General features: G+C 46.6%; 1 protein-coding gene across 1 annotated transcript; it reads right to left on the bottom strand.

Moving 5' to 3' along the window:
* Window positions 1-1,972: 1,972 nt before the first annotated feature.
* LOC129815410 (transmembrane protein 198-like) lies at window positions 1,973-26,446 on the bottom strand. The gene is made up of 5 exons (XM_055869205.1): window positions 25,922-26,446; window positions 8,703-8,951; window positions 4,381-4,956; window positions 3,841-3,989; window positions 1,973-3,538 (listed from the first exon to the last, which is right to left on the bottom strand). The coding sequence occupies exons 2-5, from the start codon at window positions 8,842-8,844 to the stop codon at window positions 3,389-3,391; spliced, it is 1,017 nt and encodes a 338-aa protein (XP_055725180.1). The 5' UTR covers window positions 8,845-8,951; window positions 25,922-26,446; the 3' UTR covers window positions 1,973-3,388.
* Window positions 26,447-27,482: the final 1,036 nt, after the last annotated feature.

Genomic DNA, 27,482 nt, shown 5'->3' with positions numbered 1-27,482 from the left:
GACTTATCTCTTCAGTAGGTCATATGATTGAGTGTAGTCTGGCCCAGGAGTGTGAAGGTGAACGGAAAGGCTCTGGAGCAACGAACCGCCCTTGCTGTCTCTGCCTGGCCGGTTCCCCTCTCTCCACTGGGATTCTCTTTCTCTAACCCTATTACAGGGGCTGAGTCATTGGCTTACTGGTGCTCTTTCATGCCGTCCCTAGGAGGGGTGCGTCACTTGAGTGGGTTGAGTTACTGACGTGATCTTCCTGTCTGGGTTGGCGCCCCCCCTTGGTTTGTGCTGTGGTGGAGATCTTTGTGGGCTATACTCGGCCTTGTCTCAGGATTGTAAGTTGGTGGTTGAAGATATCCCTCTAGTGGTGCGGGGGCTGTGCTTTGGCAAAGTGGGTGGGGTTATATCCTTCCTGTTTGGCCCTGTCCGGCGGTATCATCGGATGGGGCCACAGTGTCTCCTGACCCCTCCTGTCTCAGCCTCCAGTATTTATGCTGCAGTAGTTTATGTGTCGGGGGGCTAGGGTCAGTTGGTTATATCTGGAGTACTTCTCCTGTCTTATCCAGTGTCCTGTGTGAAATTAAGTATGCTCTCTCTAATTCTATCCTCTCTTTCTTTCTCTCTCTCGGAGAACCTGAGCCCTAGGACCATACGTCAGGACTACCGGGCATGATGACTCCTTGCTGTCCCCAGTCCACCTGGCCTTGCTGCTGTTCCAGTTTCAACTGTTCTGCCTGCGGTTATGGAACCCCTACCTTTCCCAGACCTGCTGCTTTCAACTCTTAATGATCGGCTATGAAAAGCCAACTGACATTTATTCCTGATTATTATTTGACCATGCTTGTCATTTATGAACATTTTGAAAATCTTGGCTCTCTCTAATTCTCTCCTTCTCTCTTTCTTTCTCTCTCTCGGAGGACCTGAGCCCTAGGACCATACGTCAGGACTACCGGGCATGATGACTCCTTGCTGTCCACCTGGCCTTGCTGCTATTCCAGTTTCAACTGTTCTGCCTGCGGTTATGGAACCCCTACCTGTTCCAGACCTGCTGTTTTCAACTCTTAATGATCGGCTATGAAAAGCCAACTGACATTTATTCCTGATTATTATTTGACCATGCTTGTCACTTATGAACATTTTGAACATCTTGGCCATGTTCTGTTATAATCTCCACCCGGCACAGCCAGAAGAGGACTGGCCACCCCTCATAGCCTGGTTCCTCTCTAGGTTTCTTCCTAGGTTTTGGCCTTTCTAGGGAGTTTTTCCTAGCCACCGTGCTTCTACACCTGCATTACTAGCTGTTTGGGGTTTTAGGCTGGGTTTCTGTACAGCACTTCGGGATATTAGCTGATGTACGAAGGGCTATATAAAATAAACTTGATTTGAACCGGCCGTGATTGGGAGCCCCATAGGGCGGCGCACAATTGGCCCAGCGTCGTCCGGGTTTGGCCGGTGTAGGCTGTCAATGTAAATAAGAATGTGTTCTTAACTGACTTGCTTAGTTAAATGAAAAAAAATGTAAGCTCATGAAACATGGGACCAGCACTTAAAAAAAAAAAAAAATTGTTCAGAATATATGTATGCAATTACTTTTTTCATCTAAGATATAGTTGTGCAAATTAGTCATGACAGTCAACAATAAAACAGGCCTTGTTTCCTTTATGATGTAAACCTACTCTGATCTCATTGCAATGGCTAATGAACAACAGAGACACCAAGATTAGCGAAATACTTAAGGTCAGAGGAGCCTATGACGAGAGCCATGTGCTTTCATGCATGATACTTGTGGGCTGCTAAAGTTCGGAGCTGCCACAGCAACACCACTGCTTAAACCAATCAGGGAGCAGGAAATCACCCCCATTTGTTGCCTTCAAGACCCTCTGTGTTTCTGATTCCAAGGCAGAATTTGGCAGCTGATGTTGCTAGGTGACCAGCGAGGGAAAATAGAGCCATTTAGCCTCAGACAAATGACTCAGACAGCTTTTGTTTTTAAACTAATTTAATGGTTTATCTTTCAATTTCCTATTGACAATTCTGTACAGATTCAGAAGAGTTGAGAGTACTGAGTGAGAGTAGGCCTACTGTCCCTCTAAAATTCTAAAACAAAAGTAAATTACAATTTTAAAAAACACTGATAATTCCTTAGTAACCTAGAGTACAGCAAATTTATGCAAAAACAAATTCCATAGCACATTCCTTCAATGTTATTGTTGATATACATTGCTGAATACAGGTACTACACAGGTAAAACTGCCTAGAAGTTGTAATGAAAACAAGCTACTGCTCAAAAATAACTGGCATAACCAAGTATGGTTTGAAACATTGTATAGTATTGCAGTATTGCTACCGCTAAAAAAGGCACTGCAGTTCCAATGAAAACAAATGTAAATGTCACTTGTAACAGTTGCCCATGTAATCTCCATTGTATTTAGGCACAAAATGGCTGCCGTGTATCTCTCTGGACCTGAACCTACTGCACTCTACAGGCAGTTACTTCGAAAAAGGGACAAGTAAACAGCAATACACACACGTTAACATTACAAACGCACACACACTCACACAGACAGAAAACACTGGTTAGAGAAATGTATCTCGAAATGTCCTCTTCTTTGTCCCGTCACAGTGCCTTGTCAACATCAGCTGGTGTCCTGTTCTGTGAGGCGGTTGACCCGAGTTTACACACAACTGGTTAATTTCAAGTCATTAAAGCACAGTTAACTCCAATTCTAAAAGTTGAAATCACTCAAGGAGGTAGCTCTCGTGCTATTCATGGCCATTTCCATTCCCAGTATTGCTTTCTGAACAGCAAAAACAAGTCTGTTTTCATCAGGCAAGTGATTTCTCCCACAAACAATCACATAATGGCACCAGAGAAAGTATACGACCTCAGAAGTTAGATGAGATCATTTCTGCTCCTTCTTCTGACTGTGTACTCTGCTCTGTCCTAACCCCATAGCATTTCAGTGCTCTCGCTTTCTGTTTGTTTCTCTCTAGCAGAAGCTGCCTTCAGACTTTTCACATGGAACTGCCACCGCTCAGAGCAGACAACACAGGGAGAGGCCACACAAGCCCAGTCTATTGAAAGAGTGATTACAGCACACATCAAACGGGGGGCCAAACACCAACCACTCTCAGGGAACAGCTCACAGATCGAGGAACCATTCAATTGCCTTCCAGTCTGCCATTCCAAACGAGGTACAGTACAGTACACTGGAGGTGTGCTTTGATCTTCACTTGGACAGCATTCAAGGCCCTTTTCCAAGTCAATGTAAGGAACGTCCATTGTTCAATAGACTCTCACATTGTCTATAGGGTCAACAGTACACTACATAGGGAGGAGGACTATGGAGGGGGGACAAGAAACAAGCGAGTCGTCCCCCATCTGTCCCTCGGTGCGTCAGACCCTGTTGACAGGTGTGGTGACGGTGAGGGGTACGGTGGAGCTTGTCTCGTAGTCAAAGTCGATTATTGTGTGGTTGGTAGTGCCCAGGCTGCTGAGCGAGTTGCCTGTGCCCATCTGTCTGTCCCTAAGACTCTGCAGGTAGCTCTGAGAGAAGGAATAAACGAGAGAGGGAATATAATCAGAATCAACCTAGGAATGGGTTCTACATGTTGGAATTCAAATAGAATAGAGTGTGTGTGTCAGAGGAGGCTGGTGGGGGGAGCTATAGGAGGACGGGCTCATTGTAATGTCTGGAATGGAATCAATGGAACTGTATCAAACACATAAAAACAACATTTTTGACTCTGTTGCATTTATTCCATTCCAGCCATTACAATGAGCACATCCTCCTATAGCCCCTCCCACCAGCCTCCTCTGTTGTGTGTGTGTGAGAGAGAGAGACTGACCGGTGCCAGCAGGTCTCCGGTATAGCGTTTGACAGGGGTGGGCTTGCGACGGTATGTGCCCTCCTGCCCACTGTTCTGCTGGCGCTTCTTGACATCTTTCTGTCTGATCCGCATCAACTGGACCCGCTTCTGCCTCCTGCTGATGATGACTGAGATGAGAGAGATGAGAGAGATGAGAGAGATGAGAGAGAGGAGCCAGAGGAGAGCCAGAGGAGAGCCAGAGGAGAGCCAGAGGAGAGCCAGAGGAGAGCCAGAGGAGAGCGGTGTGTTTACTCATTGAGTCATTTCTTAGTAATTCTACAGAATTACATTCATACAAAATTTGACATTCTTAAATCACCTGAAATGTAATATAAACAGCTGACTTGAGAGACAATCTGTTTTGTTTCAATACCAGAACAATGTTCTCTAATACCATAAAACCATTGTAGCAGTGAAGAGAACATAATATAACCCATATTGAGATTTACAGATGCATCATACTCTACAAACAGCTTCCTCTACCTCCCATACATCTATATGGAATTCTATGATGCTTACCCTCAGTGTGTGACAACCCCACGGCCGTCAGCTTCCACTGCACCAGCACCCCCATGAAGCTGAGTGCCGGCCAGATACCCACGATCACCCAGCTGTACCAGCAGAGCGACGGCGCCGGAGACAGCCTCAAGCACTGATACGCGTGTCTGGCCAGCGCCAGCATCTCCACAAAGTAGTCGGCACACACCGTCATGATGGCCGCCCCGAACACAGATGTAGACAACACGGTGAAGAGCTTCTGCCACTGTAGGGTGAGCACGGCGAACAGCATGCCAGTGCCCAGCAGAACCCCTAGGGGCACCCAGACGGTGGTGGGTGTGTAGAACTGGTGGGTGACCAGCAGCGTGGCGAGGGCAAGTAGCAGGCCCAGTAACAGACCCGTCATGAAGAGACCCACGGAGCGAACCAGCATGGTGACCAGGCCACACAGCAGGCCGATGCCCAGGCCGATACCCGCCGAGGCCTCCACACTCAGCTGGGTGTCCAGCACCCGCTCCTTGTGGCACAACAGGAAGATTATGACAGAGCCGAACATCAGGCCCGACAGGAACATGACCGCCTTGAAGCAGCGATATCCTGGGAGAGAAGAGGTGAAGAAGTAAATGTGAGAGAGAGTGGAGCGGGGTAGAGAGGGAGAGAGGAGAGGAGTAGAGAGAGGTAGAGAGGGAGAGAGGAGAGGAGTTTAGAGAGGGAACGGTGACGGAGAGAGGAGAGGGGTAGAGAGAGGGAATGGTGAAGGAGAGAGGAGAGGGATAGAGAGAGGAGCGGAGTAGAGAGAGGGAATGGTGAGAGAGAGAGAGGAGAGGGGTAGAGAGGGAATGGTGAGAGAGAGAGGAGAGGGTAGAAAGAGGGAATGGTTAAGGAGAGAGGAGAGGGGTAGAGAGAGGGAAATGGGAAGGAGAGAGGAGAGGGGTAGAGAGAGGGAAATGGGAAGGAGAGAGGAGAGGGGTAGAGAGAGGGAATGGTGAAAGAGAGAGGAGAGGGGTAGAGAGAGGGAATGGTGAAAGAGAGAGGAGAGGGGTAGAGAGACGGAATGGTGAAGGAGAGAGGAGAGGGGTAGAGAGAGGGAATGGTGAAAGAGAGAGGAGAGGGGTAGAGAGACGGAATGGTGAAGGAGAGAGGAGAGGGGTAGAGAGAGGGAATGGTGAAGGAGAGAGGAGAGGGGTAGAGAGAGGGAATGGTGAAGGAGAGAGGAGAGGGGTAGAGAGAGAGTGGAGAGGGGTAGAGAGCGAATGGTGAAGGAGAGAGGAGAGGGGTAGAGAGAGGTGGAGAGGGGTAGAGAGAGGAGAGGGGTAGAGAGAGGAGAGGGGTAGAGAGAGGAGAGGGGTAGAGAGAGGGAATGGTGAAGGAGAGAGGAGAGGGGTAGAGAGGGAATGGTGAAGGAGAGTGGAGAGGGGTAGAGAGAGGGAATGGTGAAGGAGAGTGGAGAGGGGTAGAGAGAGGGAATGGTGAAGGAGAGTGGAAAGGGGTAGAGAGACGGAATGGTGAAGGAGAGAGGAGAGGGGTAGAGAGACGGAATGGTGAAGGAGAGAGGAGAGGGGTAGAGAGAGGGAATGGTGAAGGAGAGAGGAGAGGGGTAGAGAGAGAGTGGAGAGGGGTAGAGAGCGAATGGTGAAGGAGAGAGGAGAGGGGTAGAGAGAGGTGGAGAGGGGTAGAGAGAGGAGAGGGGTAGAGAGAGGAGAGGGGTAGAGAGAGGAGAGGGGTAGAGAGAGGGAATGGTGAAGGAGAGAGGAGAGGGGTAGAGAGGGAATGGTGAAGGAGAGAGGAGAGGGGTAGAGAGGGGGAATGGAGAAGGAGAGAGGAGAGGGGTAGAGAGAGGGAATGGTGAAGCAGAAAGGAGAGGGGTAGAGAGAGGGAGAGAGGAGAGGGGTAGAGAGAGGGAATGTTGAAAGAGAGAGGAGAGGGGTAGAGAGAGGAGAGGGGTAGAGAGAGGGAATGTTGAAAGAGAGAGGAGAGGGGTAGAGAGTAGAGAGGGGTAGAGAGAGGGAATGGTGATGGAGAGAGGAGAGGGGTAGAGAGAGGGAATGGTGAAGGAGAGAGGAGAGGGGTAGAGATAGGGAAATGGGAAGGAGAGAGGAGAGGGATAGAGAGGGAATGGTGAGAGAGAGTGGAGGGGTAGAGAGAGGGAATGGTGAAGGAGAGAGGAGAGGGGTAGAGAGAGGGAATGGTTAAGGAGAGAGGAGAGGGGTAGAGGGAATGGTGAGGGAGAGGGAATGGTGAAGGAGAGAGGAGAGGGGTAGAGAGAGGGAATGGTGAAGGAGAGAGGAAAGGGGTAGAGAGAGGGAATGGTGAGAGAGAGTGGAGAGCGGTAGAGAGAGGGAATGGTGGAGAGAGGAGAGGGGTAGAGAGAGGTAGAGAGGGAGAGAGGAGAGAAGTAGAGAGAGGGAATGGTGAGAGAGAGTGGAGAGGGGTAGAGAGATGGAATGGTGAAGGAGGAGAGGGGTAGAGAGAGGAGAGGAGTAGAGAGAGGGAATGGTGAGAGAGTGGAGAGGGGTAGAGAGAGGGAATGGTGAAGGAGAGAGGAGAGGGGTAGAGAGAGGAGAGGGGTAGAGAGGGAATAGTGAGAGAGAGTGGAGAGAGGGAATGGTGAAGGAGAGAGGAGAGGGGTAGAGAGAGGTAGAAAGGGAGAGAGGAGAGAAGTAGAGAGAGGGAATGGTGAGAGAGAGTGGAGAGGGGTAGAGAGAGGGAATTGTGAAGGAGAGAGGAGAGGGGTAGAGAGAGGGAATGGTGAAGGAGAGAGGAGAGGGGTAGAGAGAGGAGAGGGGTAGAGAGAGGGAATGGTGAAGGAGAGTGGAGAGGGGTAGAGAGGGAATGGTGAAGGAGAGAGGAGAAGGGTAGAGAGAGGGAATGGTGAAGGAGAGAGGAGAGGGGTAGAGAGAGGGAATGGTGAAGGAGAGAGGAGAGGGGTAGAGAGAGGGAATGGTGAAGGAGAGTGGAGAGGGGTAGAGAGGGAATTGTGAAGGAGAGAGGAGAGGGGTAGAGAGGGAATGGTGAAGAGAGGGGTAGAGAGAGGGAATGGAGAAGGAGAGAGGAGAGGGTAGAGAGAGGGAATGGTGAAGGAGAGAGGAGAGGGGTAGAGAGAAGGAATGGTGAAGGAGAGAGGAGAGGGGTAGAGAGGGAATGGTGAAGGAGAGAGGAGAGGGGTAGAGAGAGGGAATGGTGAAGGAGAGAGGAGACGGGTAGAGAGAGGGAATGGAGAAGGAGAGAGGAGAGGGGTAGAGAGGGGGAATGGAGAAGCAGAAAGGAGAGGGGTAGAGAGAGGGAGAGAGGAGAGGAGTAGAGAGAGGGAATGGTGAAGGAGAGAGGAGAGGGGTAGAGAGGGAATGGTGAAGGAGAGAGGAGAGGGGTAGAGAGGGAATGGTGAAGGAGAGAGGAGAGGGGTAGAGAGAGGGAGAGAGGAGAGGAGTAGAGAGAGGGAATGGTGAAGGAGAGAGGAGAGGGGTAGAGAGAGGGAGAGAGGAGAGGAGTAGAGAGAGGGAATGGTGAAGGAGAGAGGAGAGGGGTAGAGAGAGGGAGAGAGGAGAGGAGTAGAGAGAGGGAATGGTGAAGGAGAGAGGAGAGGGGTAGAGAGAGGGAATGGTGAAGGAGAGAGGAGAGGGGTAGAGAGAGGGAGAGAGGGGGGTGAAAAGAAAACAATACTTATTTAAAGTTGTACTTCACTTCAATGGGGGGAGATTCAATAGCCTGAGGAATCTAACAGTAAAGAAATATGCAGGTGATAAATTAGGGCTTAAAGATAAAGTTAAATTGCAGAGGCTAGGGCATCAGCAACTCTATAAATATTACAGAATATCGACTGTAAGCAATGTAATGCTGTATAAATGACCCTACAGTTCAAACTAAAAAGAGAGGCGGTGTAGAGGAGAAAGAAGCAATTGTGGTTATTAAGTTGGATTTGGTGAGAAAAATATGAATAAATAAAGTGTGTTTTACTCTATGATTTAAGGCCAGGCACCACACCCTAATATGATTATTCTTTAGCTGTAGATTGCAGGAAACGGCAGTTACAGGTGTTAAAAAATCAGCAGCACCACCTTGTTAAAAAATCCTGTGGAGACCCTGCTGTATAACACATTAGCAGACATATGATACGCTGAATAGACATTCCTTATCCCCTGCTCTATTACATTGCTGCGTCCCAAATGGCACCCTATTCCCCACATATGGCTCTGTTCAAAAGTTGTGTTGGTCAAAAGTAGTGCACTCTTATAAGGAATGGGGTTCCATTTGGGATGCAGCCCTTGTTATTGAAGATTTTGTTTACTCGTTGACGTGACGTGGTTGGGTTACGACTTGTGGTCTTGACCCCGTGGTGACCTTACCAATGAAGCAGTAGATGATGCCGAACAGGCAGCACATGGAGCAGATGACGGCAGGGATGACCTCATACTCCCTCTCGATCTCCAGGCTGCAGGCGTTCACCTCGGCCAGACCCTCCCCTTCAGCCCCGTTAGGGTCTGTCATACCGGGGCTCCCTCCGACCGACCAGACCACCGGGGAGACAAGGAGGTTGGGACTGAAGGATAAGGAGTGGTGCTGTTATCTGAAGTTCATCAGAACAGCTTGGGTGCCTGTAACATGAAAGATAAATATCTGAGTAGGTCATAGATTATCACAGGCCATCACAATGCGTTAGCTCACAATGCAATAAAGTGGCTTACAGTATTTATTTGTCTCTGTTAAGACTTTAGTGCACAGTACTGGCAAAGAGGACTGAGAAGGCGTCTTGGCTCAACTTTAAATCTAGGGCTAGGTTAACAAACACTATCTTACCCACAAAATAGAGAACACAAAGTGGTGAGTTGCGAGACTCCATTGATGCTAACTGACACAAGTTTAACATAGTGCATGTAGGACACTCTAGAACCCCCCCTCCTCCTCACCCCTCCACCCCTGATTCAGACCTCTGACCCCTCACCCCCGCCAGTGTTCCCCGAGGCTTCAGGAGAAGTGTGAAATCTGCCGCCCATCTGTGACTTCTCCCTGGTGACTCTGCATATAGGCTTGCCAGACCCTCCATATGCTGCTAGCCTAGCCCCCCATGATAACCCACAGGACTGTATACCACACATACACCCTGTTGCCATGACTACAGTATCATGGGCGTACATAAACATGGACAACCACATACTACAGAGACATCCTGTAGTACATGAATGAAAAAAACTGTACCAAAAAGGCCTATAGACACCAGTACCGAGTACCGGAACGTCTTATAGAATATTGAATTATTGCAGTGTCTGTCTACTCTACTGTATTTTTGTAATTATGACCATTCTAATCAACATAGCAGCAGATGTCCAGTGTCCACTCAAGTCCACTCAAACACCATCATTTTCAGTGAGCATATTCAACACTGATTTCATATCAACAGCAAAAGTTTACTGGGGTCCACGTTTTTTTATTTTTACAACTCTCCTAAATTGAACTTGAGGTGTCAATGTCAGGCATTTAAAATAGGCTATGTAGTAAAAATGTCTGGGTGAAAGTACATTTCTATACTAAAAGCAGGGCTACTACGGACATCGAGTGGTGCTAGTGAAGGGTTAATCAGGCAGCCCCAACTCCCCTCCCAGTTTGCCTGTTGGGGAGGATGTGTAGGGCTCATTGCTCAGGGTGGGCTGCTCTCTCTGGGGCTGCTGGCCAGCCTTCTTTATGATCTCACCCCAGTTCTGATCCGATTACAGCAAACTCACGTTTCCAGGCTCAGGAGAAAAACAGTAACCGAGCTGGGTGCCTGCTCTCCTGATCTGCTCTTTCACTTCAGTCCCCCCCTCCCTCCATTCTCCCAAACTTCTGCTTTTAACCCCCCCCCCCCCCCCCCTCTCCGTCTGAGATACATTATGACCTGGCCATGACATGGAAAGAATGAGGGCCCGTTGGAAAGTAGCTCTCTGGTTCCCTCTGTTTTTCCAGAGCTAGAGGAAGAGTTCTCGCTTCATTCACTCAGTCCTTCATGTGTCTGCCTCTCTGTCTCAGCCAGATAGTCCCCTCTGTTCTGTCTCACTTGTTTTCAAAAGGCCAAGGACAACTCAAGACAAATGATCTAGCCATCTGAGCGCTTCACAGTCCCACTGGTCTGCTGTGTCTGTGGCACGACTTTCCAAGTAGGTCTGAGAGGATGAAGCCAGGACAATGAATGCTTTAGAATGAGACTGAAATGTGATATACATAAGTCATACAGTATTTAGGCTACTAATGTGCGGTGCAGTAACACCCTTATTGAAAGCATTTCACCTTGAGGTTATACTATGGACTTCTCTTTCATCATATTCAGTTATGATGACATAACTGAATGATGACACTTTTATTGAAGTTCATGCCAAAAAAACATCCTCTGTGTCACGTTCTGACCTTAGTTTTGTTGTTATGTCTTTGTTTTAGTATGGTCAGGGCGTGAGTTGGGTGGCTAGTCTATGTTCCTTTTTCTATGTTATTCTGTTTCTATGTGTTTGGCCAAATATGATTCTCAATCAGAGGCAGGTGTCAGTCGTTGTCTCTGATTGGGAGCCATATTTAGGTAGCCTGTTTGTTATTGTAGGTTGTGGGTGATTGTTCCTGTGTCTGTACCATACAGGACTGTTTCGTTTTCGTTCGTTCACTTTGTTCAGTGGTCTATTTTCTTTATTAAAATATGGACACTTACCACGCTGCGCATTGGTCCTCCGATCCTTCCTACTATTCCTCCTCAGAAGACGAGCGTTACACTCTGATTGTGCAAGACAGAACTCTTGCAAACTATCACATATATCTGTTTACAGTCAAAATTCTACTCAAACTCCACCATTCAGCTGGACCAAAAACAGGAATAGGAGAAAGTTTGAAGAGCAAGGGAAACCTAAGATAACTGCTCACCTCTGAAGACATTCAAAAGTGACTGCAAGGGTGTTGTGGGTAATCCATCAAGTTGCACAACTTGTTCATCCGACCGCACACACACACACCAACTCTCTCCCACGTCCATGTGTCTGTCCCCACATTGTCCCTGTGTGAGTCACAATGGTGGCCAGTGTGTGTGTGAGGCCTGGAGTTCGTGCCGCTCAGGGAGAATGGTGACATTATGGGGCGGCACAAAGTTTATAAGCCCCCTGCATTGACCTCTACTGGCACACACAGCAAAGCATGCTGGGAGATAAGGCATATCACATAGAGATGGAGGGACCCAGGGAAAGGAGGCAGTGTCTGAGTGTGTATGCCATGGCATTGACCGTGTGGGTGGATGAAGGATCCCACTGGGCACACACTGGTTGAATCAATGTTGTTTCCATGTCATTTCAATTAAATTAAGTTGAACCAATGTGGAATAGACGTTGAATTCACGTCTGTGCCCAGTGTGATAAATGGGTCTAGAAGATGGGGGTCTAGCTGGTAGCTGTCCAGAAGGCTGATATTCTCAGCCATTCTCACCAGATAAGGAGGGAGTGACGTGGCTCCATGTTTTGTCTCGGAGCTCAAGGCACAGAAGTAGAAGTTGAGAAATACTCTCTTTCGATACATTTTGATTAAGTACATCTTGAATGACCTCATTCCAATATGACATTTCTGTGTGTGTTGTCATGACAACAGGTAAAATAAGGTTGCTGCTAGTGCTGTATATGTAAATATAGTCACACTTATAGATGACTGAGTATGTTGGTATGATTTGGAACAAATTGCTTTAGAATGTTGCCTAACACACTTGCTTGACAAACACCAAGGATGGATGGAGGGAGGGGTGGGGGGGTGGGAGCTCAAGCCTCAACAGCTGAGAGACAGGCAGAGCCATGCCCAGGTTCCCCACATAGCTAGTTTGGATGGGTTTCATTAACCACTGATGGGGGTGCGGGGTTGTGAGAGAGGTCAGGGATTCCAAGGGTGCTCTGACTTTAAGGCAGAGGGCAGCTGAGAACTAATCGTTACAGCCCAGCTGTATGGTGGCACAACTTGGCACAGTGGGGTATGCGAGTCTGTGCCATTTGCCATGGTCTCCCCCTAACTGGGCATGAAGCCTGTTGATCTACAGCTCCACCCCCCACCCTTATAGCTGCAGCTATAAACCTAATTCTCTATGATTCCAAATGGCAAACACCGTGCCCAATGTGTCCTGCCCGTTGGGCATGGTGGAGATTGGAGAATAGTATGGACATGATAGGACCAACCTACTCCATGGTGTCCACCTTGTGCCAACTGTGGTTGCCTATTAACCATAAGAGAATCACTCTCTCTCATTGGCAGAAAGCTGTGGCCAAGAGGAGGAAGTGGAGATCAGTGTGCTGGAGGTGACTTTTCCCTCAGGGCAGGACGCAGAGCAGGAAAGTTAGAGTTGGATTTGGAGGCTGGAGCATCAACACCAACACTCTTGTTTTCTGGTTTAATCCAACATAACAGACTAAAAAAAAAAACTTGGTGATATCGTTTTGAATGCCTTAGCTATTAGAACATGATGATGACAATGGGTTCTGCTACAACTGTGGGTTATGATCTCTAAACAGGTCAAATTAAACACTCCACCCTCAGTCCACATGTTCAAAATGATCTCAGAACTGGATTGTGTTTATATGGGCATTTCATCATGGATTCAGATACACTCACTCATGCTCTAATATGTGAGACATTATGATATCAACATTCACAGCTGAGAGAGAATGCTCTCTGGCTGGCAACTTGAACACAACTTGTGTACAGATAAAGCCAATTTTTTTGTGTGGTCAAATAGGTGAAACACGCTTTCTGGATAGATTTGCCGATCCTCCTGAACTTGAATAACCCCTCTCACTGACCTGTCCAAACCATTACCAACCAAACCCTATCCTTAAATATTTGTAATGAAATCAAATAGACATCAAATACATGTTGATATATGGTGCAATGAGACATCTTCCATTTTGTTTCTTATGAAGTAAAATTGCTGCACTTAATACACCTTGTCGTTACTAAATACACCTTGTCGTTAGTTATTGAGGCATGCTAATCAGATTAAAGGCAGTCCTGAAGAGTTATGTAAATGGGTGTTTTGAGCAGAGAGAGAATACTGAAAGACCTGCTGCATTTGATAGCTCATTTGGCTGGGAAATGAAGGGACAAGACTCGTTTGTCATCTCAGCTCATCTCAAAAACAGGGAGCAAATGAGATGCACTCCACATGATATGTGACAGTGTTTGAAAGTGGTCTACTGAGAGACAGCCTCCCTTTTATCTCTTAAAAGGCAAAGAATTGACACTATGTTGTATTGAGGAGGAACATAAATACCATGGTTACAAGTCATTAAGTGCATTTCAACAGATTTATGATCATGACTAGACCACTATGGTAAAATCACAGATCTATGATAACCTTTACTCATCCATGCTGACTAACGAAGGAAATTATGAATCTGAAGATAAAACGAGTCATAAAGACATCCTTAATTATTTTTGTATTTTTATTTAACTAGGCAAGTCAGTTAAGAACACATTCTTATTTACAATGGCGGCCTACACCGGCCAAACCCGGACGATGCTGGGCCAATTGTGGGCCGCCCTATTGGACTCCCAATCACAGCCGGTTGTGATACAGCCTGGAACCGAACCAGGGTGTCTGTAGTGACGCCTCTAGCACTGAGATGCAGTGCCTTAGACCGCTGTGCCACTCGGGAGACCTTAAACCTCATCTACACTCCTTCCACATCCAGACATTTTTATTAAGTTGGTGATAAAGTCACAGCTCGCCACCATTCTCTCTCTCAGCCTGTCTCTGTATCATTTCTCCTCTAAATCTCTGACCAGTGCCTCTCAAACAACACTTTGTTCCTCAAGAGTGAATGGGGGGGACCTGCAATGATTTTGGCACTGCCGCACAGTCTCCTACTCCCCTCCCTCCATGCCTTCAGTCTTTCTTTAGCCAGGCTTGGACCGAGAGCAGAGATCTCTCGGTCCAAGTTCTGGACCAGGCTCTGGACCCAACAGTGCTCTTCAAAGAGAGAGAGCGAGAGAGAATGTAGTCTGTAACCCCTTCAGAGACCAGTAATTACAGAGTGAGAATATATAGAAAGTGATTTTAGGGGCAGTAAGTTTACGACAAAGCCTAACACTGACATGAACTCTAAGACCATACACACTGACCTTTCTAACATGTGCAGATGTGCCAAAATAACAAACCTCTAAAGTCATTATAAAAGATAATACATCACTATCAAACCCCCCAAACCATCTACCTCCCAATCACCATGGAGGAAAAGTTATGGTCACGTTTCTCCTTTCAACTCCAATGTAGTCTATAGGCCTACATTTCTTCACTTACAGACACGCAAACAACTGTCTCTGATGGCAAGCGCACATCTTTTATATTATGTCTGAATGAGTATCCAGGAAACCAACTGTTTAACACATGGTTTAACATACTGTATATCCTTTTAAATATTGGAATAGTTTTATCAGTCTCAGAAAGAGATCCTATTCTCCCTCAAGCCCTTCCACTCCATGCCTGCCTTTGTGAGAGGCCCAAACAATGGAGGCCTTTCAACTCTGATTGTAGAGAGTTCCTTACAAAAAAAGGAGAAAAAACAGTAAGTAGAAGAACAGAGAAACAATGAGAGGCCTTTTCGAGAGGCAGTCACGTGTATGATACACATGTAGACACACACCCCTATTTCCATGCACACTCACACAACAGACCCACAAACGTCACGCACACACACACTCATGCAAATATAACAACTCCAATCCACACATTATAATCATCCCCACCATGCACATTGACAATTCCGTGTTTGTACAAATGAGGATGCCTTTTTCTAGAGACTGACAATGTCAATGTAGTTCAGAGAGCCAGAAATGCCACCGACCTCCTTAATAATTGCATTCAATTGTTAAATAGCCTACAACAAAATAAATGGGCTGGATAGTAAATGTAGTCTGTGGTGGAAAAAGTAGCCAATTATCAGACTTGAGTAAAAGTAAAAGGTACCTTAAAAGAAAATGATTAAAGTAAAGGTGAGTCACATTGTAAAATACTACTTGAGTAAAAGTTTTAAAGTATTTGGTTTTAAATATAGTTAAGTATTAAAAGTATAAATAATTTCAAATTCCTTATATTAAGCAAACCAGATGGCACAATGTGTTCATTTTTTAATTACGTATAGCCATGGACACACTCCAACACTCAGACATAATTTACAAATGATGCGTTTGTGTTTAGTGAGTCCGCCAGATCAGAGGCAGTAGAGATGACCAGGGATGTTCTCTTGATACGTGTGTGAATTGGACCATTTTCCTGTCCTGCTAAGCATTTAAAATGTAACGAGTACTTTTGGGTGTCAGGGAAAATGCATGGAGTAAAAAGTACATTATTTTCTTTAGGAATGTAGTGAAGAAAAAGTTGTCAAAAATATAAAAAGTTAAATAAAGTACAGATACCCCCAAGAACAACTTATGTAGTACTTTGAAGTAATTTTAATTAAGTACTTTACACCACTGAATGTAGTGTACTTTACATTACACAGAGTAAAAGAGTGATGGGGGTCTTTATGAGAGCAAACATCGAATGCAAGAATTATGTCTACACGTCACACGGTTTAGAACTAGCAGACTATAAGAAACAAATTGGACATATAGTGTCATTACAAAGCCAGACTAGGCTATACAGGGAGTGGAGTGTGATGGAGTCACTATGAACACAAAAACAAAGGAGTGGATGCCTAGCCTCACCTACAGTGCTTTCAGAAAGTATTCACACCCCTTGTTTTCTTCCACATTTTGTTGTGTTACAGCCTGATTTTAAAATAGATTAAATTCAGATTTTGTGCCACTGATCTACACACAATAAATACCCCACGATGACAAAATTGTATTTTGTTAGAAATTTTTACAATGAACACAAAATTAAACGCTGAAATGTCTTGACTTTGAATGATTACCCCATCTCTGTACCCCACACATACAATTATCTGCAAGGTCTCTCAGTCGAGTAGTGAATTTCAAGCACAGATTTAACCACAAAGACCATGGAGGTTTTCCAATGCCTCGCTAAGAAGGGCACCTATTGGTATATAGGTTAAAAAAGGCAGACACTGAATATCCCTTTGAGCATGGTGAAGTAATTAATTACGCTTTGGATGGTGTATCAATACACCCAGTCACTACAAAGATACAGGCATCCTTCCTAACTCAGTTGCAGGGGGGGTTGGGAAACCACTCAGGGATTTCACCATGAGGCCAATGGTGACTTTAAAACAGTTAGAGTTTAACAGCTGTGATAGGAGAAAACTGAGTATGGATTAACAACATTGTAGTTACTCCACAATACTAACATAAATTACAGAGTGAAAAGAAGGAAGACTGTACAGAATAAAAATATTCCAAAACATGCACCCTATCTACAACAATGCACTAAAGTAAAACTACAAAAACTGTGGGAAAGAACATTTACTTTATTTCCTGTATACAAAGCATTATATTTGGGGAAAATCCAACACAGTTCCACTCTTCATATTTTCAAGCATGGTGGCTGCATCATCTTGGGACTCGGGAGTTTTTTGATAAAAAGAAACGGAATAGATCCAAGCGCAGGCAAAATCCTAGAGGAAAACCTGGTTCAGTCTTCTTTCCACCAGACACTGGGAGATGAATTCACCATTCAGCAGGACAATAACCTAAAACACAAGGCCAAATATACACTGGAGTTGCTTACCAAGAAGACATTGAATGTTCCTGAGTGGCCAAGTTACAGTTTTGACTTGAAAATCTATGGCAAGACTTGAAAATGGTTGTCTAACAATGATCAACAACCAACTTGACAGAGCTTGAGGGATTCTGGCACTTCAAGGTCAGCTCTGTCATTTACAGCAGCGCAGAGCAGTTCTTCCATTCCACCCAACATCTGTCTGGTGCCAGGGTATAATTGTACCTCCTTATGGTCTCTCCCATCCTAAAATACCTCCTTCGTGTACACTTCTAGGTTTCTCTGGCATCCCCTAAGCCAAGGGAAAACTACATCACCCAATACTTTGAGTCTCTCATGTTTGAATGGATGTTTGTGGATCTCCAAGACCCCAAAAACCCTACTATTCCTTTTGGATGCTCAGCTCGGTCAATGAGACAGCAGAACTATTAAACACTCAAATACTTTGACTGCCCTTACTAGACTAATGCTACAGGAGAAGACTCTCTCCATCTCCCGGCCTAACCCACAACAAGCATCTCCTCTTGCCAACAGGGTTCAACATAGACTATTTCCAGGCTCTTTTAACTGAGGGGGCTCATTTGTGGGAGATCCTAGTGTGTTCAGTGTATAAATACACTCTGCCAGTGCAGGACCAACACAGCACAGTACATTAGAGTATAGGCTACTCCAAGGCAGTAGTATGCCTAAATCAGTCCTTGGCTTGTAGAGCAATGCCTGACAACCATGGGATATGATGGAAATCAGTTTAGTAAGTCATTCAATCCATTAATCCATTTTGAATTCAGGCTGTAACACAACAAAATGTGGAATAAGTCAAGGGGTATGATTACTTTCTGAAGGCACTGTATGTAGGCCTGTGCTTTTAAACAAAGCTAGCCTTGTTCTTCTGAGCTCATGTCCTATGAACTAGCTACTTGAAGGTCTGTGACACAAAGAAACTAGACAGTGAGACGGATTGAGTTGACCATGTTGAGATTATTGAGACACAGTTCAGAATGTAACTTGGTATTATAATCAATTTATTGCATCTGGTAATAAACATTCCATGACAAATATTGCTAACGTGATAGACTGCCCTTTTCTGTATAGACAAGGAAGTCTGCTCTGTGCATTCAGTTTTACTGTAACGAATTTAACATTGCAGACAGACACAGCAATAACATTACAGAGGCCAAAAAAACTGGGATATTCAGACCCAGAACAGGTCTATGAAGAGAGGTCCCTGGAAATAATAATAAACAAAAAGTTTGAGCATCTATCAATCACAGGACTTCTCCTGAAATAGCCTGATGCAGAGAACACATGAGAAAGGCTTGTCAGATCATGGAAAGTTAAACTTCAACAAACTTCCCGTTCTAAATTATCTCAAAACTGTCAGCTCAGCAAAAAAGGGCCCAGATTTGGAACTGCATTACAGATCAACAGGACAGGGAGCATGCCTCCGAGGCTGCACTCTCCACCCTCCTCATTGATGGCATATACAGCTGCCCAAGCTTTGCAACAGCAGTCTTATTTACACACGACCCATCGTTGCCCCCTCGCTCCTCCTACAGATGAAGAGACGCTAAGCTAAAGTTGAGGCCTTTCAACTCTGACAGGTCACGTATTTGGCTGGACCATACGAGCCTTGGCAGGGTTGACCTCTGCTACCACAGCTGAGGGTCTCTTTTTTTATTTCACCTTTATTTAACCAGGTAGGCCAGTTGAGAACAAGTTCTAATTTACAACTGCAACCTGGCCAAGATAAAGCAAAGCAGTGCGACACAAACAACACAGAGTTACACATAGAATAAGCAAAGGTACAGTCAATAACACAATAAAGAAAATCTATATACAGTGTGTACAAATTGATTCAGGAGGTAAGGCAATAAATAGGCCATAGTAGCGAAGTAATTACAATTTAGCAAATTAACACTGGAGTGATAGATGTGCAGATGATGATGTGCAAGTAGAAATACTGGTGTGTAAAAAAAAAAAAAAAAAAAGAAAAACAATATGGGGATGAGGTAGGTAGATTGGATGGGCTATTTACAGATGGACTGGGTACAGCTGCAGCGATCAGTAATCTGCTCAGATAGCTGATGCTTAAAGTTAGTGAGGGAGATATAAGTCTCCAACTTCAGCGATTTTTGCAATTGTTCCAGTCATTGGCTGCAGAGAACTGGAAGGAAAGGCTGTAACAGTCCTGACCTGTTTTATGTTGTTTTTTATGTGTTTATGGTCAGGGCGTTAGTTTTGGGTGGGCAGTCTATGTTATCTGTTTCTATGTTGGTTTTGGTTTGCCTGGTATGGCTCTTGATTAGAGGCAGGTGGTTTGCGTTTTCCTCTAATTAAGAGTCATATTTAGGTAGGGCATTCTCACTGTTTGTTTGTGGGTGATTGTCTCCTGTGATGTCTCTCGTGTTGTCGATGTTTTTCACATATGGGGCTGTTTGGCTGTTCGTACGTTTTTTGATGTAACGTTCCTGTCCGTGAGTTTACGTTTATGTAATGTAAGTTTATGTTCAGGTTTCGTTCTACGACGTTTTTTTGTTATTTTGTAAGTTTGTTAAAGTATTTGTTTTCGTGTTGCCATCTTCATCGTTGTTTAAAATAAAAGATGGCTTATTTCCCTGAAACCGCATTTTGGTCTGTAGATCCTTCTCTCCTCACCTCATCTGAGGATGAGGAGAGCGACAGCCTTAACAGAATCACCCACCACGCTAAGACCAAGCGGTATGGGAATGCTCGACAGAGCAACAAGAACTTCTGGACTTGGGAGGAGATATTGGACGGTAGAGGACCTTGGGCTCAACCAGGGGAATATCGCCGTCCAAAGGAGGAGTTGGAAGCAGCGAAGGCTGAGAGGCGCTGGTATGAGGAGGCAGCGCGACGACGCGGTTGGGAGCCCGTGAGTCAGACCAAAAAATTTCTTGGGGGGGGGGCACACGAGGAGTGTGGCAAAGCCGGGTAGGATACCCGAGCAAACTCCCCGTGCTTACCGTGGAGGTAGAAGGCGTCGTACTGGTAAGACACCGTGTTATGCGGTAAAGCGCACGGTGTCCCCAGTACGCGTGCTTAGCCCAGTGCGGGCTATTCCACCTTGCCGCACTGGGAGGGCTAGGTTGGGCATCGAGCCGAGTGCCATGAAGCCGGCCCAACGTATCTGGTCTCCAGTACGTCTCCTTGGGCCGGTGTACATGGCACCAGCCTTACAGGTGGTGTCCCCGGTTCGCCTGCATAGCCCAGTGCGGGCTATTCCACCTCGCCGCACTGGCAGGGCTACGGGGTCCATTCAACCTGGTAAGGTTGGGGAGGCTCGGTGCTCAAGAGCACGTGTCCTCCTTCACGGTCCGGTAGACCCGGTGCCACCTCCATGTACCAGTCCTCCGGTGGCAGCCCCCCGTACCAGGCTGTCTCTCCGGGTTCTCTCTCCTGCTGTTTCCTCCTCTCCAGCGCAGCCAGTGCCTAGACCACGCACCAGGCTGTCTCTCCTTCTCCTTCCTACAGAGCCATACGTCTCCCCAGCGCCATCTGAGCCATCCGTCTCCCCAGCGCCATCTGAGCCATCCGTCTCCCCAGCGCCATCTGAGCCATCCGTCTCCCCAGCGCCGTCTGAGCCATCCGTCTGCCATGAGCCTGCAAAACCGCCCGTCTGTCATGAGCCTGCAAAGCCGCCCGTCTGCCATGAGCCTACAGAGCCGTCCGCCAGACAGGAGCCGCTAGAGCCGCCCGCCAGACAGGAGCCGCTAGAGCCGCCCGCCAGACAGGATCCGCCAGAGCCGCCAACCAGACAGGATCTGCCAGAGCCGCCAACTAGACAGGATCTGCCAGAGCCGCCAACTAGACAGGATCTGCCAGAGCCGCCAACCAGACAGGATCTGCCTGAGCCAGAGCCGTCCAGCCAGGACCTGCCAGAGCCGTCCAGCCAGGACCTGCCAGAGCCGTCCAGCCAGGACCTGCCAGAGCCGTCCAGCCAGGACCTGCCAGAGCCGTCCAGCCAGGACCTGCCAGAGCCGTCCAGCCAGGACCTGCCAGAGCCGTCCTGCTATGACCTGCCAGAGCCGTCCAGCCAGGACCTGCCAGAGCCGTCCAGCCAGGACCTGCCAGAGCCGTCCAGCCAGGACCTGCCAGAGCCGTCCAGCCAGGACCTGCCAGAGCCGTCCAGCCAGGACCTGCCAGAGCCGTCCAGCCAGGACCTGCCAGAGCCGTCCAAACAGGACCTGCCAGAGTTCCTCAGCCAGGACCTGCCAGAGTCCTTCAGCCGGGATCTGCCCCTTGTCCCGGTGCTGCCCCTTGTCCCGGTGCTGCCCCTTGTCCCGGTGCTGCCCCTTGTCCCGGTGCTGCCCCTTGTCCCGGTGCTGCCCCTTATTCCGGTGCTGGTCCTTATCCTGGTGCTGCCCCTTGTTCCGGTGCTGCCCCTTGTCCCGGTGCTACCCCTTGTCCCGGTGCTGCCCCTTGTCCCGGTGCTGGCTGTTTATTTAGGGGAAGGTAGTTTTAGGGTGGTCAGTGGAAGGGGTAGACAGAAGAGGGGAGTGACTATGGTGGTGTGGGGAGAGCGTCCTGAGCCGGAGCCACCACCGTGGTCAACTGCCCACCCAGACCCTCCCCTGGACTTTGTGCTGGTGCGCCCGGCGTTCGCACCTTGAGGGGGGGGTACTGTAACAGTCCTGACCTGTTTTATGTTGTTTTTTATGTGTTTATGGTCAGGGCGTTAGTTTTGGGTGGGCAGTCTATGTTATCTGTTTCTATGTTGGTTTTGGTTTGCCTGGTATGGCTCTTGATTAGAGGCAGGTGGTTTGCGTTTTCCTCTAATTAAGAGTCATATTTAGGTAGGGCATTCTCACTGTTTGTTTGTGGGTGATTGTCTCCTGTGATGTCTCTCGTGTTGTCGATGTTTTTCACATATGGGGCTGTTTGGCTGTTCGTACGTTTTTTGATGTAACGTTCCTGTCCGTGAGTTTACGTTTATGTAATGTAAGTTTATGTTCAGGTTTCGTTCTACGACGTTTTTTTGTTATTTTGTAAGTTTGTTAAAGTATTTGTTTTCGTGTTGCCATCTTCATCGTTGTTTAAAATAAAAGATGGCTTATTTCCCTGAAACCGCATTTTGGTCTGAAGATCCTTCTCTCCTCACCTCATCTGAGGATGAGGAGAGCGACAGCCTTAACAAAGGCGGCCAAAGGAGGTGTTGGCTTTGGGGATGACCAGTAAGATATACCTGCTGGAGCGCGTGCTACGAGTGGGTGTTGTTATGGTGAACAGTGAGCTGAGATAAGGCGGAGCTTTACCTAGCATAGACTTACAGATGACCTGGAGCCAGTGTGTCTGGCGACAAATATGTAGCGAGGGCCAGCTGACGAGAGCATACAGGTCGCAGTGGTGGGTAGTATATGGGGCTTTGGTGACAAAACGGATGGCACTGTGATAGACTGCATCCAGTTTGCTGAGTAGTGTTGAAGGCTATTTTGTAAATGACATTGCCAAAGTTGAGGATCGGTAGGATAGTCAGTTTTACGATGGTATGTTTGGCAGCGTGAGTGAAGGACGCTTTGTTGTGAAATAGGAAGCAGATTCTAGATTTAATTTTGGATTTGAGATGTTTAATATGAGTCTGGAAGGAGAGTTTACAGTCTAGCCAGACACCTAGCTATTTGTAGTTGTCCACATATTCTAAGTCAGAACTGTCCAGAGTATTGATGCTAGTCGGGCGGGCGGGTGCGGGCAGCGATCGGTTGAATAGCATGCATTTAGTTTTACTTGCATTTAAGAGCAGTTGGAGGCCACGGAAGAAGTGTTGTATGGCATTGAAGCTCGTTTGGAGGTTTGTTAACACAGTGTCCAAAGAAGTGCCAGTTGTATACAGAATGGTGTTATCTGCGTAGAAGTGGATCAGGGAATCACCAGCAGCAAGAGCGACATCCGTGATATATACAGAGAAAAGAGTCAGCCCGAGAATTGAACCCTGTGGCACCACCATATAGACTGCCAGAGGTCCGGACAACAGGCCTTCCGATTTGACACACTGAACTCTATCTGAGAAGTAGTTGGTGAACCAGGCAAGGCAGTCATTTGAGAAACCAAGGCTGTTGAGTCTGCCGATAAGAATACGGTGATTGACAGAGTCGAAAGCCTTGGCCAGGTCGATGAAGACGGCTGCACAGTACTGTCTTTTATCAATGGCGGTTATGATATCGTTTAGTACCTTGAGCGTGGCTGAGGTGCACCCGTGACCAGCTCGGAAACCTGGAGTGTACAGTGGAGAAGGTATGGTGGGATTCGAAATGGTCAGTGATCTGTTTGTTAACTTGGCTTTCGAAGACTTTAGAAAGGCAGGGCAGGATGAATATAGGTCTGTAACAGTTTGGGTCTAGAGTGTCACCCCCTTTGAAGAGGGGGATGACGCGGCAGCTTTCCAATCTTTAGGGATCTCGGACGATACGAAAGAGAGGTTGAACAGACTGGTAATAGAGGTTGCAACAATGGCTGCGGATAATTTTAGAGAGAGAGTGTCCAGATTGTCTAGCCCAGCTGATTTGTACGGGTCCAGGTTTTGCAGCTCTTTCAGAACATCTGCTATCTGGATTTGGGTGAAGGAGAAGCTAGGGAGGCTTGGGCTAGTAGCTGCGGGGGGTGCGGAGCTGTTGGCCGGGGTTGGGGTAACCAGGAGGAAAGCATGGCCAGCCGTAGAGAAATGCTTATTGAAATTCTCGATTATTGTGGATTTATCGGTGGTGACAGTGTTTCCTAGCCTCAGAGCAGTGGGCAGCTGGGAGGAGGTACTCTTATTCTCCATGGACTTTACAGTGTACCAAAACCTTTTGGAGTTAGAGCTACAGGATGCAAATTTCTGTTTGAAAAAGCTAGCCTTTGCTTTCCGAAATCACAGTGTGTATTGGTTCCTAACTTCCCTGAAAAGTTGCATTTCGCGGGGACTATTCGATGCTAGTGCAGTCCACCACAGGATGTTTTTTGTGCTGGTCAAGGGCAGTCAGGTCTGGAGTAAACCAAGGGCTATATCTGTTCTTAGTTCTACATTTTTTGAAACGGGCATGCTTATTTAAGATGGTGAGGAGATTACTTTTAAAGAACGACCAGGCATCCTCTACTGATGGGATGAGGTCAATATCCTTCCAGGATACCCGGGCCAGGTCGATTAGAAAGGCCCCTCTAATGGGGGTGTGGAGTGTACAGTCAGTAAAGACAATAGAGTGGAAGACTATTCAACTCACTATGACACCACAAGTAGAAGTGTTTCCACAATAAGACCTGACGCCCATGACTATTATGGATAATATACACTCTGTCATCATGGGTCAGGGCTACATTAAGGCCGGACTCAACAGGGTGTCTCACCTCTCCTTTCCACCCTGACCCTATTTCAACCCTGGTCCTTAGCAGGGTTGACAGTTGACACCATTTGGGTTGAAAATCTCATCAACCAGTTTGTCTTTGAGTCACCCTGAGTTGAAAATGCCAGTGTGAAAATGGCTATTGGTGAACACCCTGGGATGGAGTTCCAATTTACCTCTCAGATCTACAGGTGGTGAGTGAAAGTAGACAATGAAAGGAAAGTAGTTCAGAATGATTAGTTTTCTAACCAGACAGAACTAGGCAGTTACAATACTCCTGGAGACTGAGGATTATACGTGCCACCGAGGCTGACTCCTAAGGTCAAGACCAAGGCTCCTGATTGGAGGAACGATGAGTGCTTCAATACTAATTGAAAAACAGAATAACACAGTACACTACAGACCCTCAAGGACTAAGAGTTAAGTAACACACCCCAGCATTGACCGCCTGCTCTTTTCCCCTCATATTTACATTTACATTTAAGTCATTTAGCAGACGCTCTTATCCAGAGCGACTTACAAATTGGTGCATTCATATGCCCCTCTCTCTCTGTAGCAGGGAAGGGCCCCATCACTGCATTTTCCCAGGGTGGTTTAGGCAAAGCCATCTGGCCCTAGCTAGCCGACTGGCTTTGGGGGGGCTTGCTAGGAGGGTGTAGGGGGGGGGGGGGGGGGGGGGGGGGGGAAGCATTGAGGGGGTGTAACTAGAGATGACTCCTTTGCCACAGAGGGACACAAGCTATCATTACTACCCCCCCCCCCCCCCCCCCCCCCACACACACACACAAAAAACAAGGCACACCTCCACCAGTAAACACACTGGGCCACAAGGCCAAGGTTCTTTCATGTCCTGTCTGAGACTATGGTGGAGGGAAAATGGGTGAAAACAAATAGAAAAAAAGGAATATGTGAAAATAACTAAGCATGTTTACAATGGGTGTTGTTTGTATGTAGTTGTATAGCTGTCAAGGACAAAACACATAACAATGCTTATCTGGTCAATAGGATCAAGGAGTGCACTTGTCTGACTATGATAACAATCGTTAAAGATAACAATCAATCCATTTCATGCTTTTCTCCATAAAATGACTAATTGCCCAAGTTGTTTACGTTGTTATCTTCTGTATAATAACCCAATAGGTTCTACTAAAATGATCTTGAAACAGAGCCCACACATTAATTGACTGGAGAGTGACATCAAAATGATATGATAAATTACTGAATGAATAAACCAAAAAAAGTTTAGCCTATACTTACTCTATGGAATTCATTATTAAAATCGTGTTTTTGCCTTCAAAACGGTGTACTAGTCACTAACACATGTTTATGCGCATCCCACCCGCAGACTTTTTCAAACAGCAACTCTTCTTCAGGAATTAACGTTACATTGATTGTTCAATTTCACGGGGTGATTCAGTTACATTGTATCTTTATTTTGTTTAAAGGAGCCTAAAGATCATAAATAGCATTGTCTGGGGTGCGAATAAAATCCATCATAGCCAATGATATGGCTGTAATTTACATCCTGTAAAGGTTCATAATTTATTTACACACTGTACAGAACACTTACCGACTGCGTTCGGCTACGTGGATCTGTTTTCCGTGAAAACTGTCAGGCATGAAGACAACGGAAAACAACAGAAAATCGAAGCAGCAGTGGAAAAACCGGTTCCAATGCACATAGGCTATAGTCAGTGAGCAAAAAAAAAGTTTTCCCTTCAATGTTTTAAGGACAAAAGTAGGTTATTCAAAATGAATCAGCCCCGCGTTCTCGTCATCTTCAAAAACTGTGTGTACAATTATAAATCGTTCTTTGCAGTCTCAACGGAGAAACTTAAGTTAGTTATTTCGGTTGATAACATGTATTTATAAGTTCCACGGCATTGTATTAAAAATCAGTTTGTCAGTTGGCTAGTTAGTCACGTCTGACAGAAGCCAGTTACAGCAAGCCAAATTGTTTGTCCTCCAACCCTTTTCTTTTACACACCTCCTCTTTCCCTCTTTCTGGCGTAGACTCTCGAGTTCTAAACTCATATATAAAAAAGAGAAGGCCTATTATTTTTCTCCGTGAGAGTCCAACCTTCCCCCTCTCCTCCCCCCCTCCTCTCTCCCTCCCTCCCCCCTCCTCTCTCCCCTCCCTCCTCTCCCCCTCCTCTCTCCCCCTCCCTCTCTCCCTCCCTCTCTCTCTCTCTCCCTCGCCCCCCCCCCTCTCTCCCCTCTCTCTCCCTCCCTCCAACTTTCAGCCAACAGCTGAAAACACTTGACATCATAGCCAACAGACCATCTGTTATTGCTGCCCGGTTGAATTCAAATTTGGGACTGGAGGGGCAAGGTAGGGGAACGAGGCTTGGATGGGACTGAGTTAGTCTTCTATAATAATAATAGATTAAGTGTAATTACATAGCTAGGCTAGTGGTTAGGGTTACGTTTAAGGTTAGCGTTAAGTCTAGGAGATAGGTTAAAGGGTTAAGGTTAGGGGAGGGGTTAGGAGAGGGTTAGCTAAGTAGTTTCAAAGTAGCTAAAAAGTAGTTGAAAAGTTGCTAATCAGCTATAATAATGAAGTTGTCCGTGATGAGAGTCACTACACCGACCCATCCACCCAACTTTTGTTTTTGCCTTAAGTGTTGCCTTATCTGTCTTATGTAACCATACCAACACCCGATGACACTTTGTATTCTTCTCTGTCAGCTCTGTACAGTCCTGGGGTTCCTGTGGATTTGTAACCATCTGCCATGACATACAGGCAATATGGCCACCCATAGTGGGTTGATGGTGTCGGAGCAGTTGGTTAGTGTTCTGTAGACGATACACATGGCACACATATGGGTACACAAGAAGAAGGGGGATTTGATGTGTTCACGTTTACAAGGCAATCTGTTTGACTGGAGGTGCAAAGGCTTTGAATTTCCTATAAAACTACAGTTTTCCTGTACTGCAGCACAGGGAGGTGGGAGGTTCAGTGAAGTTAAAGAGTAAATCAATCCATGAAGGAACAGAAGAACATTTATAGAAAGAGAATCAGAGAACACAGCTAGACAATATGCCCGCTTCTTGAAAATATCCTTCACAAAATGTCCTCTTGTATATCTCTACACAGTCTTATAGACACATCTTTTGATATTACAACTTGA

Source organism: Salvelinus fontinalis, chromosome 18 (genome assembly GCF_029448725.1).
Source record: "Salvelinus fontinalis isolate EN_2023a chromosome 18, ASM2944872v1, whole genome shotgun sequence".
Classification (NCBI taxonomy): Eukaryota; Metazoa; Chordata; class Actinopteri; order Salmoniformes; family Salmonidae; genus Salvelinus; species Salvelinus fontinalis.
The sequence above is the reverse complement of the archived record's forward strand: the minus strand, read 5'-3'. Positions and strand labels throughout refer to the sequence as shown.

What these genes read in the sequence shown, in the direction of transcription:
- LOC129815410 (XM_055869205.1), bottom strand. Translation starts at nt 8,844, where the DNA reads ATGACAGACCCTAACGGGGCTGAAGGGGAGGGTCTGGCCGAGGTGAAC. An exon ending in CATCATCTACTGCTTCATTG is followed by an intron (nt 4,957 to 8,702) that starts GTAAGGTCACCA and finishes CTTCTCTCCCAG; the next exon opens with GATATCGCTGCTTCAAGGCG. An exon ending in GGGGTTGTCACACACTGAGG is followed by an intron (nt 3,990 to 4,380) that starts GTAAGCATCATA and finishes CTCTCATCTCAG; the next exon opens with TCATCATCAGCAGGAGGCAG.